The 17,148-nt window shown below is 39.8% G+C and overlaps 1 protein-coding gene across 2 annotated transcripts in view; it reads left to right on the top strand.

The window, feature by feature from the left end:
- syn3 (synapsin III) overlaps nucleotides 1-12,113 on the top strand; it is a 105,594-nt gene extending 93,481 nt beyond the window's left edge. For both annotated transcript variants that reach the window (XM_079335031.1, XM_079335032.1), the window contains exons 8-14: nucleotides 2,507-2,649; nucleotides 3,316-3,390; nucleotides 3,532-3,634; nucleotides 9,621-9,752; nucleotides 11,125-11,143; nucleotides 11,260-11,416; nucleotides 11,557-12,113. In XM_079335031.1, the coding sequence (XP_079191157.1) occupies nucleotides 2,507-2,649; nucleotides 3,316-3,390; nucleotides 3,532-3,634; nucleotides 9,621-9,752; nucleotides 11,125-11,143; nucleotides 11,260-11,416; nucleotides 11,557-11,680 (753 nt within the window). In that variant the 3' untranslated portion in view covers nucleotides 11,681-12,113. The remainder of the gene's footprint in view (nucleotides 1-2,506; nucleotides 2,650-3,315; nucleotides 3,391-3,531; nucleotides 3,635-9,620; nucleotides 9,753-11,124; nucleotides 11,144-11,259; nucleotides 11,417-11,556) is intronic.
- The last annotated feature ends 5,035 nt before the right edge of the window (nucleotides 12,114-17,148 follow it).

Genomic DNA, 17,148 nt, shown 5'->3' with positions numbered 1-17,148 from the left:
TGATTCAAGTACATTGGCCCACTACCACCCTAGTTAGGCTTTTTTTCCTGAACAAAAAAAACATAAATTACCCCTAAATTAATTTAGAATTTAAATCCATGGACAATTTAAAAAGATGGACGACAGGTGCAGGTGGTTAAGTGCGCGTCCCACATATGGAAGGTATATTCCTCGACGCGGGCGGCCCGGGTTTTTAATCCAGACTGTGGCTCCTTTCCTGAATGCCAATCCCCACTCTCTCTCCCTCATTTCCATCTCTATCCACTGTCCTACCTGTCCTATAAAGGCCCTTACTGACTGGCTGTAGAACATACATTAATGCCTACCTTCTCCATGTTAACAGATGACACATGGGTCCAACAAGGTCATCTTTATACACATCTAACTAATTCTTCACAAACTCATTTTTTGTCTCTAGTTCCTTCTTATTAAAACCGATTCAGGCTTAGGTGGAATTTACATTATGATTGACAGATCCTAAGGAGCTCTAACACAAGAGTTTGAATTTTCCATAACCAGGAGTGTGTGATTCAAACGGACACAAATATCTGCCCTGCTGTAGACTGTGAGGGATGTTTGCCCCTTAATAGTAAGTTCAGTGTGAGTTTTGATTAAGGGAAAGGACATTGATACGTCACTGCAAAGCTCCAGCTCTAGATGAAGCCACCAGCCCAATCAATCAGTGCCTATGCCAATGGATACTTGACTTCATTCTTTCATACAAAGAAAAGAGATGGAGACGCTCTGTTCAGCGATGAAGAGCAGCGGCTGCTGTAAAGGTTTAGTCTCGTTAAGGGCTGGTCTCTGATGACAGTCTGACAGAAAGTGTTTTCATTACTTTGGTACTCTAGGCTTTAATTCTAATAGAACTAATTCTAAAATATAAGTTCTTTACATCTGACAGATACCAAACAACTTTAAATGTCTGTCTGCCTTATGAGCTCATTTAAAGAGCTAATGGATTTATTTGCAGTAAAACCGTTTTTTAATGTGGGTTCCAACAAGCGTCTTTATTTTATTACCAATCAAACTAACAACTCTGTTTACGTGACCACATGAACCATCAAAGTTTGCTTGCCTTTCTTGAAAACACTTGATCCTCGTTTTATTGGTTTGGTTAAATTCTCACTCTTGTATTTGTTCTCATGTGGATTTTTGTGAGTGTTGTCATTTTTAAAAGCTCTTTGGGATTTCTTTGATGCAGGCACACAACTTTTTTGTTTGGTTTGTAGGATTTGTTTGTGTGTAAAAGTGCATTTTACTTCAGCCGCTTAAGACAGCATTTCCAAAAGAACTTCACAAACCGTATAAATTCCTCATATGCTTTTTTTCTCTGTATACCATACTAATATCAGCATGAAACAAAACCCTTTATGTCCAACCAACAGTGAACTATTATCCCAAATCTTTTTGACCTTTTTGAAATTAAACATTTTAATCTACTCAAACTCACAAGAACCGACCTCTCGTATGAATCTTCAACATTACATACATTTATATACATTCGTAGGCCACGTGGATTAAATATGCTATCTGTTAACAGCTGACTGGGAGGAAGTGTTGTCAAGAGATTGTTGACGATGAGACACGTCAAATGTGAAATCAGTACATCTTGAGTTGACCGCCTGAGCTGGCATGCGACTACAATTAATTCAACCAAACTAATAATACTTTTAGAAGAGGCACATGGTGACATCTTGAAACCCTGACGTAAAACAAAACAAAAAAACATGGTGTCCTGGTTTGTCTCTTTTGGTTTGGTGGCGCCTCACTTTCTCCACCCTACTCCTGTGATGAAGAGCAGTGAGAGAAGATGGTGGTGAGTGAGTGACCCTCTGGACTGAATCATTGTGCGTAGTTTGGAAGGAGGTGATATAGATACTGAGCACTGACAGTTGGCCATACATTTAAAATACTGATTAATGACTTTGTCTCTAAGAGCCTACATTGCCCATGACCTGCTGTAATACACCACATGAATGTGCATCAATGTAATTAATAAGACAAAGAAATTAACCTCACACTGAAAAATTCTCCTCAAAGAATAAACATCTGAATAAAGCTGTTAAAGAAGGTGATTTTGGGGAATTGTAGTAAGACGGTCAATGAGAGTCTGGGTAGTGTAAAGAAAGTATGAGGGTCTTACGGACCTCCTGAAGGGCATGAGTTCTTTCCTTCCTATGTTTCAATGTCGCACCTCATCGTTCCCTAATTATTGAAAAGTTATAGCGGAAAATACCTTGGAGTACTTTGTGAGTGCCATGTTTTGTGTCCCATTGCGTCATTTCCCCCTCAGTCTGCGTCTACAGTCTAATCACTTGATGGCAGTGAAGTGACGTAGTTCAAAGCCACCCCTGGTAATGTTTCCATTCAGCGACCATTCATTATCCTGTAGTGTAGAAGTGTCAAATTCCTGTGGGATTAAAAAATAAAAAAGTGGTCACCACCAGCTTTGACTGTGTGCTTTGTAATTAGCTTCTCGCTAACGATGGTGTCTCTCCCACAGATCAAAGTTGAAAACCAACAGGACTTCCAGGACATCACCAGCGTGGTGGCCCTGGCTGGGACCTACGCCACCACCGAGCCCTTCGTCCAGTCCAAGTACGACATCCGCATCCAGAAGATCGGCAACAACTACAAGGCATACATGTAAGATGTTTACCACCAACAGATCATACATTTGAAATCAGGTTCCCCTTTATTCTCCTTTGTCAAATCCTTGACTGAAACAGCTTCTAATGCCATCCTGTCCATGTATACACAAACACGGCCCTGACGACAACACAGCCAGTGGGACTTGAGCTACTCACTCATTGTAGACAGTCATGACTCAGACACAGAGGATATACTTGATTTTTTTCTTCCTTTTAAAGCAACTCTAGACTTGTCTGCATTTAAGGACATTTGGTACTTTCCATATTTCTGATTTGTCTGCAGTCCTGCAGATTCATGGTCTCTATTTCCTTCCTCAGACATTCACACCCATTTAAAAGAAAGAGACCGTGTCATGAATTAATCTGAGCATAAAACAACAAAGAATATGAGTCAACATCCTTTTACCTTTCAAGTCCTTGTGTCTTCACAACTACTTGAACAAAGGCCTAAAAACAGACCAGACCAACTGAGTCTTATCTCGTTTTTCCCCGTGGACTCATCATGAGAGTGTGACTTGCGTGCTGACAGTAATAATCATCTCTCATTAACTGATAGTTGCTTGTCTGGTGAGCTCTTCCATTCAACTAAGCAATAACAGCTGTGAATGACTAAGTCTAAGTGAAGCCAATGAAATGCTTGATGTTTTTCTTTAATCTGCAGGAGAACGTCCATCTCCGGAAACTGGAAGGCAAACACAGGCTCTGCCATGTTGGAACAGATCGCCATGACTGACAGGTGAGCTGACTCATTTCTTTTTCCAGTAAATAGTTTTAGTTTTTAGGTTACTTTAAGCCCTGAAAGGTCCAACTGCAATTTCCAGAAATGTCCGCGTTTAAAGTCATTTCTTTTCCAGTTATTTGTGTCACTGTGTTCCAGATATCGGATGTGGGTTGACTCCTGTGCTGAGATGTTTGGTGGCTTGGATATCTGTGCAGTGAAAGCCGTCCACGGAAAAGACGGAAACGACTACATCATCGAGGTCAGTTTGTCTTTAGACTAACCCCTAATTTCTTTCTGAGATTGCAAAGTTGAAGTAAGAAGAACGGGGCTTCAGGGATAAAAGGTTATAACTCTCGACCAGGAGAGAGCACAAAATGTTGTTTCAGGGCCGTCGGATAGCCTTGCGGTTAGGTCTTTCACCTCATGTACAGAGGTTTTAGTCCTCATTGCTGCGTCCGTGGGTTTGTATCCTCTGCCTTTTGCTGCCTGTCATCCGTCACTCACTCCATTGCACATTTAACTGTCTAACTTAGGCTGCCTCATCTAATAAAGGCACAAATGGCCTAAAAATGGTGGCTTGATAGTATGATTACATGCCTAATTCCATTCTACATTCTTAACAATCTCTAAGGACTACACCCACAGATCATCAGTGCACTATATATTAAAAGAATCTTATAGTAAAGCCATTCTTTCCCTCCACTATTATCTTAACCATATCCTCCAGCTCTGCTGATAATATTTGCTGTATCATGGTGAGTGCTAACAGTGAACGGCGGTCTACGACTTGGTGGTCCCTGAAGACCAGAGCCTTGAGAGAATGATTAGCCTGTAGACCAAACACAGGCAGGAGAATAAAAACAACATCAGCATTCAGGGGTTGACTCACTGTCTGTCAACACAGCCTGTTTATTTGAAGGCAGCAGGTGGAGTTTCTGTGCTCAAAGGAAAGTTTGAATTTTAATGCAGTATCTAGTTTGTAGACGGACAAAAAGGTGTGTTACATAACCTGACTCAAGCAATTCTGATGAAGGTTTTTATCAGATGTTTGGAGGTTCTGTTTCATAATGCAGTACTCATGTAGGCAACACAGTTTAGTTTGGGTTTTAAATTCTAACTGGACCACCTAAGCTGGAAGTGCACAATGAAACAATATGGTAAATGTACTTAAATCAACATTTGAATGAACTTTGAGTCACTGGTAAACTGACCATGTGTAAAGTGAAAGGTGTCACTCATAGTTATTAATTCAAACAACACCTGGACCCAAAGTTAACCATATGTTGAAAGCACTGTTTCTATTTGAAGTGCTGTAAGGAATCCACATTATGCTAAATGCCCAGCAACAAAAGTAAAAAAAAAATTTAAAAAAAAACCTACCATTAGCTGCCAGAAAGTCAAATATTTCCCTCAAAACTTCAACCCAAATTTCCCCAGCCAGGTTTTTGTTTTTAGCAACCCAGCCCTGAGCCAAATAACCTACCCAGACACAAACACATCCAAAGTTAGACACTTCCTGTCTCAAGGAGAAACTGTTAAAGAGCTTGATGCTCCCAACAATATAAAATGGAGAACAAAAAAAAACTTTTCTAGTAAATGAATGCATTTTTTTCTATGACTCTGCTGGATGAATAAGTAAACAATTATTTTATAACATTTACTAACAACGTGATGTGGTGTTTGTGTTGGCTGCTTGTTGATGCTGCACCCTCTTGTTTAAATGGGTGTTTATCTGTTTTCAGTTGATGGTTAAGTTTAATGTTTGGGCATATTTCCTTTTACTGAAAGAACAGGGGTTGGAGTAGGAAACAGGGGGGAGAGATTGGGGAATGACATGCGAGCCACAAAAGGCCCAGGTAGGACTTCAGGAGGTCTGTAGCACCTGTACATGGGACGTGACCTAACCACTAAGCCACCGTTGCCTTGTTTTCAGTAGGATAGAAAACATTTAGCATTCTTGGAGAGTCACAAATCAAAGTATTAAAAATGTAAATGGGCTGCATTGACATAAAAATAAAACACTAGCAGCCCAAATAGTTGATTTAACCATAAGTCAAGGCAGATAACCAATCTGAGATGAGGATTTTTGGGTGGTGACTGGGTACCCTGACCCCCCCCTGACTTTGCCCTTGGGATGGATGGATGGCTGGATAGATGCTGTGGAGGCTGTGGACAAAGAGCGACATTACTTTCCAAAGTCCTGACACAGCTTTGACGTGATGCACACTATAAGAAGATGACACACTGTATGTGAACGCTCTATTTTCAGAGCAAAGAAAAACAAAATAGTTGTGTCATCGCTTATCAGTTTTGTGACTCCGATGACTTCAAATCTGAGGAAACAGGCCTGTCTGGAACCTCTTATATCTATACATTTCGATCCAGAACATGACATCACATTTTTTCTTATCAATACACTGGTTGAGGCCAACAGTGACAAAATAAACCTTTTTTTTTAAATATCTCAGGAAATACCTCCAAAGTCTCCAGAGATGTGTAGTCTCAGAACAAACTGGTGACACAATTGAGTAACAATGTTCTCTGAAAAGCAACTCTTCCCCCTCCTCCTCTCTCTCTCTATCCAAGCCCTTCAGGATGATGGAATTTAATTAACCGCGACAAGGAAGAGCTTTGGGTGCATCACAGTGGGAATCTGTTTTTTGTTCCAGACAAGGACATCCGACATGACACCTCTCTAATGAAAAGTAATGAGCTGCTCAGAGACACTTAGAGTAATTAACACTTTACTGCAGCTGGCGTTAAACCCTAGCTTTGTCTCATTTCACTGAGGATGTGCACAAATAATAGCATGACAGGATATGCTACAACATTACAACACATTATAGAATAGCTTAATGGCAAATGGTATAACAGTAATAAACAACAAGACAATTTGATTTTTCACATGACAGTAGAAAATCAGGTCAAGAGTAAGAGTCCTGGGTAGTTGGAAGGTCTTTTCTGACCAAAGTGAGTACTGGGTTGAAGGGCTTGTTACTTTAAGTATGATACTGAAAAAAGTCAGTCCTGTGAACAAAGCTGTAATTCTTGCATCTTACCCAGTTAACCAGTGGCTCAGCTGCTGCTTGGCAAGATGTCAGATAACTCGGTATAAAATCACATAACTAGAAAGAGTGAGAGATAAAACTTTTTAAAGCAAGTTGTTTTCCCAGGAAAAACATCATCCTCCTTCAGTCCCCGCACCAAAACTGCACTATAATCATGAATTGAGTACATTTCACACGTTTGCACTGTAATCTTCCTCATGCATCGGAGTAAATTGTCTAAACAAAGCACAATAACATTTCTGACTAACGCCACAGGGTTCCAGTAGTTCTAAGGCCAGTGGCAGCTCCAGTCTCCTGCTCGATGACTTTCTATCCTAGTAAATCAGCAGGGTGGATCCCGGCTCTGCCTCCCACCACAAAGCGTTTGAAGAGGGTTCCTGGTGGTCGCTTGCCAGGCCTCTGCTCAAGTCTCCTGTGGTAATGACTCAACTGGCCAAAACACCGTACCACGCCCCATCTCACAGCCAAATCCTCGCCAGGACATTGGGTACACACAGACATGGATGAACAGTATGATCCCAAATGTTTGGATCTAAAAGTTCCCCAAAAAACAAAGACACACGTGTGAGAAACACTGGAACATAAAAAACACAGCTTGGATATGAAAATGGTTTGGATTCTCTGGAATCATAACATTCACCAATGCCTGAAAAAGTTTGGACCAATTCAGCGTTATGTGTTCATTTAATAGCTTGTACGCATGTCCACATGAAATGTTTGGAAAAGGATTTATGATCAGGAAGAGACATTATTGAGGCTTGACAAGGACTGCTTGGATGGTCTTTTTATTGGATGTAACTTTTATGTACTCTGCAGGGTGTGTATAAAACAAATAATATAATGTCTCAAACAAAAGTAGGAGTTTTATATAGTAAATATATATGAAACAGCTGATAGTTTTATATACTGTATATTATTCTTCTAGACTTTCAATTGTTTATGTATCACATCACATTCTTGATCATCTATAAAATAAAAACACGTAGTTTAAGACCTAAAATTAGCTTAATTATAGCTATGACAGCAATCGTACCAACTGAGCTAAAGAGATGGTAGCTTTAGCTGTAGCTAGCTAGCTTATTAAGCTAGACTTAGCTCCTTAACTCAACAGGTTTTTCAAAGATTAGTTTTGGGGCTTTTTCATTGGACAACTGGTGATATTGATAACAGAGTGGGAGATGACATGCACCAATAACATCAGGAGATGAATCTGCTGATCTTTTCATGGGCCGTTGTCTCTTCTTACACGTTAAATAACAAAGTTTTAGATATGCACTTTGAGACTCCTTTTGGGCTGCACCCCTAACATACCATCATCCTAGTTCATAACGTGTTGCTATTTTAAGCTAGTTGTCACATAGACTTAGCATGTTTATTATATTAATGTGATATATCGGTGTATATTTGAGGCCATTCATTATTGTAACCTCATTTCCAATGGATGGCAAGTTTCTCATCCGGTCTGCAGTACATCCTGGTCAGTTCTTTAACTAACAAATCAGAAGAGACTCATTTCCATGACAAACCAGACTCTCATTCTCGCAAGGTCGCCTTCCTTTGGAGCTGCAACTCTTCAGATAGACATCGATCAGACTATTAGATAAAAGACAAGATTCTTATTCTGGATGGGAGGATTTTTTTTTCTTTTTCTTTTTTAATCAATCAGTGTAAAAAAAAGTTCTACTCTTCCTCCACATGACTTTGGTCAAATAAAATTGGGTGTATCTTTCAGTACAAATATAATATTGTTCTCAAAGGACAGATGCTTCAGATGTTCTAGACAAGTTTTATAGGAGCACAATTATTTTTCAATGAGCAGTTATGTGGGTGTGAGAAGTGTAACTTCAGCATCAAAAGGTCCCGAGCTCTAAAAAGACTTTGTGTTCATCCGTTGAGTCTCATGGAGCATCAAAGGTGAAGCAACTTTGATAAAAACATCACAAAAGTCTTTGTTTTTCTCTTCCAAAACGTGCTTGGTAGTATCACTTTTGTAGGATAAAAGTATTTGCAATTTAAGTTGTGATGCCTTTAATAAAAACACTTCCAACACAGTAGCAGGGGGGACACGTTTTGTGCAGTTGTTTTTCGAAATGGAATCTCTGTGTCTGCAGCACATGTTACAGCACACCGTGTGCTTGACGATCAGCACATGCAGACTTACCCCGTGCTGTGTTTACAGCCTGTGGCCGGGTGCGGTGCAGCAGTCTCATCCACCACACCGGGCATCGGCATCCAAACCAGCAGTCCAAGCAGCCACACTTACACGCTCGTGTTTGTTTTGGTCCTCAGGGAGGAAAACGTCAGGTCCCAAAGCTCCTTGTTGCTCTTTGGGTCGGCAGTGCACGTGTGTGTGCATGTGAGCTCAAGTGGTGGGAAAGTTGCTGTTTTTTCATTCTTCGAGGTTAATTAATTGAGTACTGCAATGAATGTGGCCTGTGCCTTTCCAAGTCCTTCACTGGGCAACATAATATATACAAATGGAGTCACATTGCACATGCTGCTCGATGGAAATCCTAATCTTGGGTTCTTTTCGAGCTCAGAGGATGGCTTGGATTGGTGTTAAAAATAAACCCAGTCAACAACAGATCAGGAGCGTGGAACTGTTTTGTCTCCTTAGCCTTAAAACGAGGCAATGTGTTATCTAAAGCTGAATATTGATGGATATACATATGTGATTTACATCAGAAAGGACTGAGGGGCCAATGACAAACATTAGAGAGAAGTTCCATCCTGTCCTGCCCAGTTTTTTTGTTTTTTTTTTGTTTACAATTTGCATCCTTTTGCAGGATCTCAAGCTGCTGAATATCCAAACAGCAGTTGTTGCAGCTCTCTAGAGTAGATGTAGTTGGATAGTTGTGAGGGTTCTGAAGTGCATGGGAACAAACTCAAATGTCATGCTCGGTACATAAATAGTGTTTATGGCCATCATCCAGTGTCGTATAGCTTATATTCCATGAGATCTCTGTAAAATGACTCATCATGTTGGCAATACACCAAACAGTCCATTGTTTCTGACATCATTTTTCTGGCAGAGCACTTCTGAGCTGCATTCTGAGAAATGCAATGCTGCCATCTAGAGGACAAAGGGGAGCCGTTCCAGGGTCTACTTTATTCTTTTGTGCTGCAGAAACAGTCCCAGAGGAATCTGATTGGCTGTTTTATTTTCTGTCTGCGTAGGTGATGGACAGCTCCATGCCTCTGATTGGTGAACACGTGGAGGAGGATAAACAGCTGATCATGGAGCTCATCATCAACAAGATGGCCCAGGTGCTGCTGGGAGTTTCCACACCTCAGCCTTCCTCTGTCAAGGTACAGAAAACACATATCCTCTAACTTAAATGTATACTACTGCTTTTTGTGTTCCTACTGAAAATTGAATATTTGTCTCCCTGAATACTGTAAAACTTCTATAAGAATTTGAAATAGAAAGCATTCGTTGTCTTTTTCATTCGTGCTAACTCGAGTTGAGAGGCATTGGAGGTGTGTCGGTGGAGGAGAGGCCTGACAATAACAGAGATGTGTTTGTTTTGGTTTTTGGTTTGTTTTGGTGTCATGCTGGGGCTCAAGGGCGACATCTACTGGATCAAAAAGTCACACATTCTTCCTTTTAAAGTGGACTCGCATACAGGCATCCACAGCTACAACAAACAATTTGCATTAAAGTAAGATGTGTGGGTAGAAAATATTTATGTATAATGTATATTGCACAGTGGAAAAAGAGTAAAGAATGCAAATTAATATTGGACAGTCTGAAATTTAAATATTGGACAGGTATGAAAAAGATGTGCTCTGAAGTAGAAAAATGTTAAGTTTGAGTTTTTGAGTTTGGACCCCAAGATGCAGAAGAGGAAAACAAAAGTAAGTTTTTAAGATGCTTAATATGTCTTGTTGTAAAATTAAAGGCTTCAGGCAGGTGGTGGCAATAGAGAGCGGGCTGGTGCAGGACAACTCAAATGCTGCAGTGCCAAACAAAGCCAGGAGTGTGACACAGTGTAGCGACTGCAGAGGGAATAATCTGGCACAGGATTGGAAACTTGATCTGTCTTTATGGCAGGAGTGATGATCTAATGAGACCCAGGTGCTTCGTGTGCAGCTCAGCCAGCCACGCCCTCCACACACACATAAATAATGATAAAAATATTGTAAAAGAGAAACATTAAAGAGGTATTTTCAGGTTTTAGTGTATTTCATACTTAAGTTTGAAATAAAAGCTGGGTATTTTTAGTGGTGATTCTCGAGTCCGATGGGCCTCCTATAGACGAATAATTTCTCTTCATTTTCACTTGCTGACTTTCACTGACAGATTTTGGTTTTCCTAGTAATCATGCATGCAAAGCTCCGCAGGTCAATAAGAGTGAGTTCTGTCAGACGGGGCTCCCTTAACTAGGTTTCTTACTGTCCTTGCAAAAGTTGCACATTTTTGGCCACTGCTTTGGATTAGGTTCAGAAGCCCTCTGCTGGTCTGGGGCCTGCCTGCCTGCCTTGCCTGTTGACAAGCAGCCCCTCTGGGTATTCTGTAGCTTTATTGGCTAAGTATAAGAAGAGTTCATCTTAAATGTGACTGCATTTAGAGCCAGTATTCAGTAACAACTATAAAAAGTACATTTGCAAATGTTTTTGTTTCTAACAGTAAGAATAACTTACTCAGCTTAATGTTGACTTTCTGTCTCTTTATCCACAGACCACACAGCCCAGACGAGGTAGGAGTTCCTGTTTTTGTTTATAGACTTTCTTTCTTTTCTTTTTTTTTTTTTAAACGGAGAACTGTTTGAGTGCCATGGCTAATCCATATGTCGTTTGTGCATACCTCCTGCAGGGGGACAACGCTCTGCTTCAGCCTCTCCATCCCAGTCAGCACAGGGTTCCCCTCAGCGAGCCCGTTCAGCCAGCACCTCACCCAGCCAGGCCTTCCAGCCGGGCCCCATCCCCGCCTCCTCCGGGCCTGGAGCTCAAAAACAGTCACCACAGCTGAAGTAATTTGTGCTGGGTTCTAATGGCACCCCGTTTGGGTCCTAAGTGTTGAGTGTTTTATTCAGCGGCATCTTCTCTTTTGCTTCTAACCGCTTTAACTTTCCATGTTCTAAAGTCGACTTGTGTTTCTTTTACTGTGCAGCAAATCTCAGTCCCTGACCAACACCTTCACGGAGACGTTACGAGGAAACGTGAATGACGACGAGGCCAAAGCTGAAACCATCCGCAGCCTCCGACAGTCCTTTGCCAGCCTCTTCTCCGACTAAACAAGCCCCGCCTCCCGCTCCGAAAAGCTTCCTCTTTCTGTCAGGTCTGAAGAAACAAAAATAAATCCAGACTGGTTAATCTGTCATGGAGTCTCTCCCTCCTCAAGCCTCAGCTTCCTGTTCTCCTCTCCTCCTTCCTTGTCACTGTCTGTGAACTTGGTGCAACCCGCTGTCCTATCTATCAGTTATTTATCACAAGAAAGGCCAATAGAATTTAGGGTTTCATGAATGAAAGTCACAAAGGATAAACCTGAAGATGTTTAAAGTTATGACGGGCAATGTCATGCTCGTAGGTTATACTGGAGAGCTGCAACCATTAATGATTGATGATTGTTTCGATAAACAACAAACAATCCAGAAACGTGTACTGGAAAAGGGTTTTAGCTTCAATTGGAGCCAAAAAACAAAGAAGCAATTTGAAGACTTGACTTTGCAGCCGTAGAAGGATGTCTGTGACGATGCAAAATCAAACCTAATCTCATTCAAGTGTTTTTTCATTTAAATTGTGCACGCCTCTTGATCGTTATATCCCGTTTCTCCTGTTGTCAGATTATGAATGAGGACAGGAATATGTCTATGTAAACCCCGGTCTTGTCATACCCAGGATCCTTTGCGCTTTTATAGAACCGCCTTGCAGAAGTCCTTTTTTTTTCTCCAGCCTGTGTTTCAAAGTATCTTAAAAATCGTGTGGATGCTTCCTAGACTTTAGCTCAGAGCTGATGGCAGCTTGGCCTTTCTAGTGTTAAATAGTTACAGTAAGTATTCGTAATCATAGTCTAGCTCATAGTGCTTGATATTTAGTCATTACTCTGCATTCTGTTTGTTCAACTAGTGAAACTGTTCATTATTGGGTAATGTCTGATTTATTTATGAGCAACGTTATTTATCGGGTTGAAATTCTTTAGATTATTTTGACGGACTCACAGCTACCAAACTGTTTTCAGAAGTCAGCGTCAACATTGGATCTGAAACTGTTCCTTCTAGCTCACGAGAAATGTTCGGACTCCCCCTCTCGGTTCACCAGCGATTTGAAACATCTTGCCAGCAGCTACATTCCTCCCACATCCGCGTGCTGTAAACACTTATTGGCGTATGTAGTGACTCCTCTATATAACATTACCAAAGTGCTTTTTAATTAAACAAAAAAAAAAATTTAATAAAAAATCCACCCTGCACTGGGTCAATAAAAAAAATCACACAGCAATGCAACCTGAGCTTGTGATTTCAGAAGGTGCAAACGCTGTGCTGGGTTACAGCCATTGTCTTCCATCACAGGCCAGATCTTCCCCTTCCTCTTCTTTTTCTTCTTTCCTTGCTTTGTGAATAGCACCCTGGGGTGTTTTCTGTGAGGGGGTTTGTATCATAATTACTACTGTAACGTGTTTAAAGGCGAACGGCGAGGATGTCATATGAGACTTTACATGTCAAGTGTGCTTAACTTTCTATGGAAACTGGGAAAAAAAGTCTTATTCACATTTATTCCATCTAACCACACCAATTCTATATTAAACTGCAGATAACTTATCATCATCCTTTTTATCTTTTGTTTGGTTTGCAAAATCTGCAGAGTAAAGCAGACAGTCAAATGTCATCCTGCCTTGGAACTGCATATACATGTTTAAACTACTCTATAAACACAACTATAACCATTTTTACGTTATTGAAGGAGTGTTGTATTTTCATTATAATTTCATATAAACTTACCAAGCTCGGAGAACACAATAGTGTTTTTTTTTTTTAGAAATAAGCATTTCGATGATGGCACAACAAGGATCCACAATAGAAAAGGTTGATTTAGTGCAACATTTAGTCGTATCAAGCTCACAGGAAAGGATTGGCTGTATATTTGTCTTTTCATGCTGCGCACAATCAAATGTTTGTTTGTTATTTTGTACAGAAATGATTGATTTGTCATGTTATTAGTTAACTTGTGCTGCAAGCTCAACTCGTCTAGGTATGTGTTTGCGTTACAATCAATTTTTAAAGTTTATGTCCCCTCCATTTTTTTGTCTCCCAAACAGAAATATAAAAGTAACCACTCGATCTCATTTAACAATCTGTAAGCACTGAAGAGTTAGCAGCATTTTAAAAAGCCCTACTGCAATTCCCATGCTTATCGTTCACTCTGAATATGATAATAATAATAATAATAATAATAATAATAATAATAATAGTAATAGTAATTAAAATAATGTTAATGAACACCCAATTTTAGGATGAGATTTATTCAAATGCATGAAGCTTTGTAAAAAATGTGTAGTGGTGTGTGCGTGCGTGTGTGTTTAAGTTGTGAATTTGCATTTTTGGTAGTTAAGACTTTAGCACTGGAAATAATTTCCCATTGTGCAATAATTAGGTAAAATTGCATTTTATGGCATTTGGATTCTAGCCATGGAACGTCTATTTTGCAGATTTACTGCCCGAAACACCAAATAAATAAATAATCAGATGTTTGGAAACTGCGCTAACAAAGTCTATTAACGCTCCAGTTCTCATTAACTACAATGATACAAACAGCAGTTTTACTTCCCCAAACAGATGCTTTTGATAGAAAAATGATTATGCCCCATTTGAAATGCTATGTTTGATTGGGTTACTTGACTCTAAGTCTTCCCCTGTCTTATTTAGAGTTAAACAGAGTGGCTAACCTTAGCCAAAATGTTATAGCCTAATGGGCTATAAACAGTGAATGTCTGTGGGTATGTTTAACTTATTTAATCTTTATTTATGTTTTGCATTACCGTCATCAAGCAAGCGTATGTTTGTGTACGCTTTATCCCTGGATGTACAGGAGGTTTAGGTTACCAGTTTATATGCTAGTTTTTTGTACGTGCTAATGTTAGCAGCTTACATCAGAGCAGATGAAACGCACCGTCTTATCTCATTCCTTCGTTGCGTTTCATTATGTAGGCTACTATTGAAATGAAATGGCTAATAATAAAGACAAAATGTTCTTAAGTCCACACGGTATGAGACAAAAATGCTTTTGGATTTAAACATCCCAAGCGTGGCAGTAATGCTAGCTTCCTGTTGAGAGAATATGATTGGAAAAAAATGCTGTTCAAGGAATGGGTTCAGAAAATGGTCTTAGAGCTTGTTCACCTTCCAAGATCTTACTGACTTTACTGGCTTTGTTTATTGACCTTTAAATTTGGCAACACTGTGATTATTTGCTTGCAGTTCTAACCAACTATTCACGATAATTAATCTTTTTCACAAGTTTGTCTGTTTCCCATCTGCTGTCAACTGAGAAAATGCAGGCCTTCATCACCTGTCACTGTGTCAAAATGGACCAAATTATTGTTTCATTGTGAGAGCCCTTAACTGAAAAAAAAAATCACATTTATTTTATCGTTATTGTATATAATCCTGACGCAAAGTATTATATATTACTGCAGTATAATAAGCCATAACCAAACCATGAGGATTTTCTATCCCTTATGTGCCACGCAATAATGGCTGTGACGTCAAACGACATATTAGATCACTGTGCCCTCTCACGACTTAAGGAGGCCTGTCCTGCCCTGGAGACGCACACAGCAATTACTGTTTACCATTTTGAGTTCAAATACAAAGAAATTCATATCGCACAGTTTATGAAACTGCTACTACTTTTTTTTTTTTTTTTGGGGGGGGGGGTGTTACCACATGTGGGTTTAAAATGCAGTATTGGATTCAGTTGCCATGTATATAACAATCTTAAGGCTCAGATTCTAATAAATGGCCAGATGTCAGATTATTTTAATTTCTCATCACTGTTGCTTTCTTTTCTTTTTTTTTAATAAATAAAGTGTCTCATTCAGCCACTATTGCTTAACACACCTGAAATGTTCAATCTGATGTAATGAGAACTGAAATGCAAGTTATCTACCTCAAGTTCAGCAGTGCTCTGTGGAAACTGATCACAGAGTGGTAGTAATGGCAACGATTACTTGCACTGAACAGTTTTTTCAGACAATATTTACCATCATGTCAAGGGCAGAAAAAGCATGGGTAAGAGATGTTTGTTTGAAACATGGATGTAGAGCGTCTGTGACATCAACCTGTGGAGGATTGGAGTCTAAATATCCTGCAGCATCCAAATATAGGCAACCAGATAGAAACATGCAGCATATACCTTTTGTAAGTTCTTGGTTGTACTATAATGCCACCAACATTTTGTACTTTGAATTTCTGTAAGTAAGATTGCTGTTTGCTTCAATGTACAAATGTTGGATAGCTTTGATAACCAGCTAAGCAAACGCTGGTCTGAAAATTCTGTTGCTTTATTTACACTATATCTTCTAATAAATGTTTAACACTGAACAGCCCCAAAAAGGCTTTTCATCAAAACTTCCAACTTTCCAAACATATCTTTAAAAACCTGCCGTTGATGTCACTGAGGCTGCATTCTTGTATTCTTACAATGTGCCGAGTTTCATGAAAGTTTGAGAGAAGGCCTTGTGTCACATAAGCCATCTTTTCTTTTGTCAAGGGACTTCAACTTAACGCGGGATATCATTTGAGAAAAGGCAATACTTGCTGTTTAACATTTCTTTCTTACAGTCATGACAGAGTTGGGTCAGAGACTCGACGACAGCTGTGTTAAACTGTTATTTAGCTTAACACTGTTTTGAATATGCAGCTACAGAGACTTGCCATGAAGTTTAGCTAATACTGCAAGGAAAACTAAAAGTCCACTTCAAATGTGCCGTTTGTAAACGAGAGATTAATGTCATTGCACGGATTTATTTGCCAATTGTTCAGTCCACTGTGTCCCTTCCTCTCTGCTGAATGGTGGATGGTGTTGTAAGGTATCTTAAGTGTATTAACGTTCTGTATATTGGTGTAAATGTGGCATGAAAAAAACCCACCCTTCCTGTGTGCCTCAGGTGTGTAAATTTGATCGTTATGTGATCGTAATGTCTGGCTGCTTCTTTCTGAGAAGTGTGATGCATCTCATGTGTTTCTGTACTTTACTAGAATTAGGATTATTTTGATTTCTGTACTTCTCTCTTTTGTCTGAAAATCAACATTTCTGTTATTAAAGGTAACTTTTATTAAACCTTTAGTCGTGCATTCCTGTCTCTATCAGTCATCAGAAGAGCTCCATATAAGAGGATGCAAATGTTGGTCTCGGTTTATGGTGACTGCATAAAAATTCCTGGCGATTCAAAAAGTCATGTTTGAAACCCGTAACTCTCAGATTTATGTGCTAATAATCCTTAGATCCTTTGATTTTGGATTCTTTACCATATTTTATTCCTCTTGGAATGAAGGTGTGAAAAGTTGACTGGCAACACGAGGCCACGGAGAGAGGGAGCGCTGCCTTTTATCCGCTGCCCACTTCACGTCAAGCCTTCAAATCAACAGTGTGTTACCGAGGTAATGAAACACATTCAGTCATGAATATGTCACTGCTCACTTTCAAACAATGGCATCAGGGCTCAGGTATTTTTGAGAATACCTTAAGACTGAATGTGCCTCTC

The sequence above is a fragment of the Symphodus melops genome (genome assembly GCF_947650265.1).
Source record: "Symphodus melops genome assembly, chromosome: 22".
Lineage (NCBI taxonomy): Eukaryota > Metazoa > Chordata > Actinopteri > Labriformes > Labridae > Symphodus > Symphodus melops.
The sequence above is the reverse complement of the archived record's forward strand: the minus strand, read 5'-3'. Positions and strand labels throughout refer to the sequence as shown.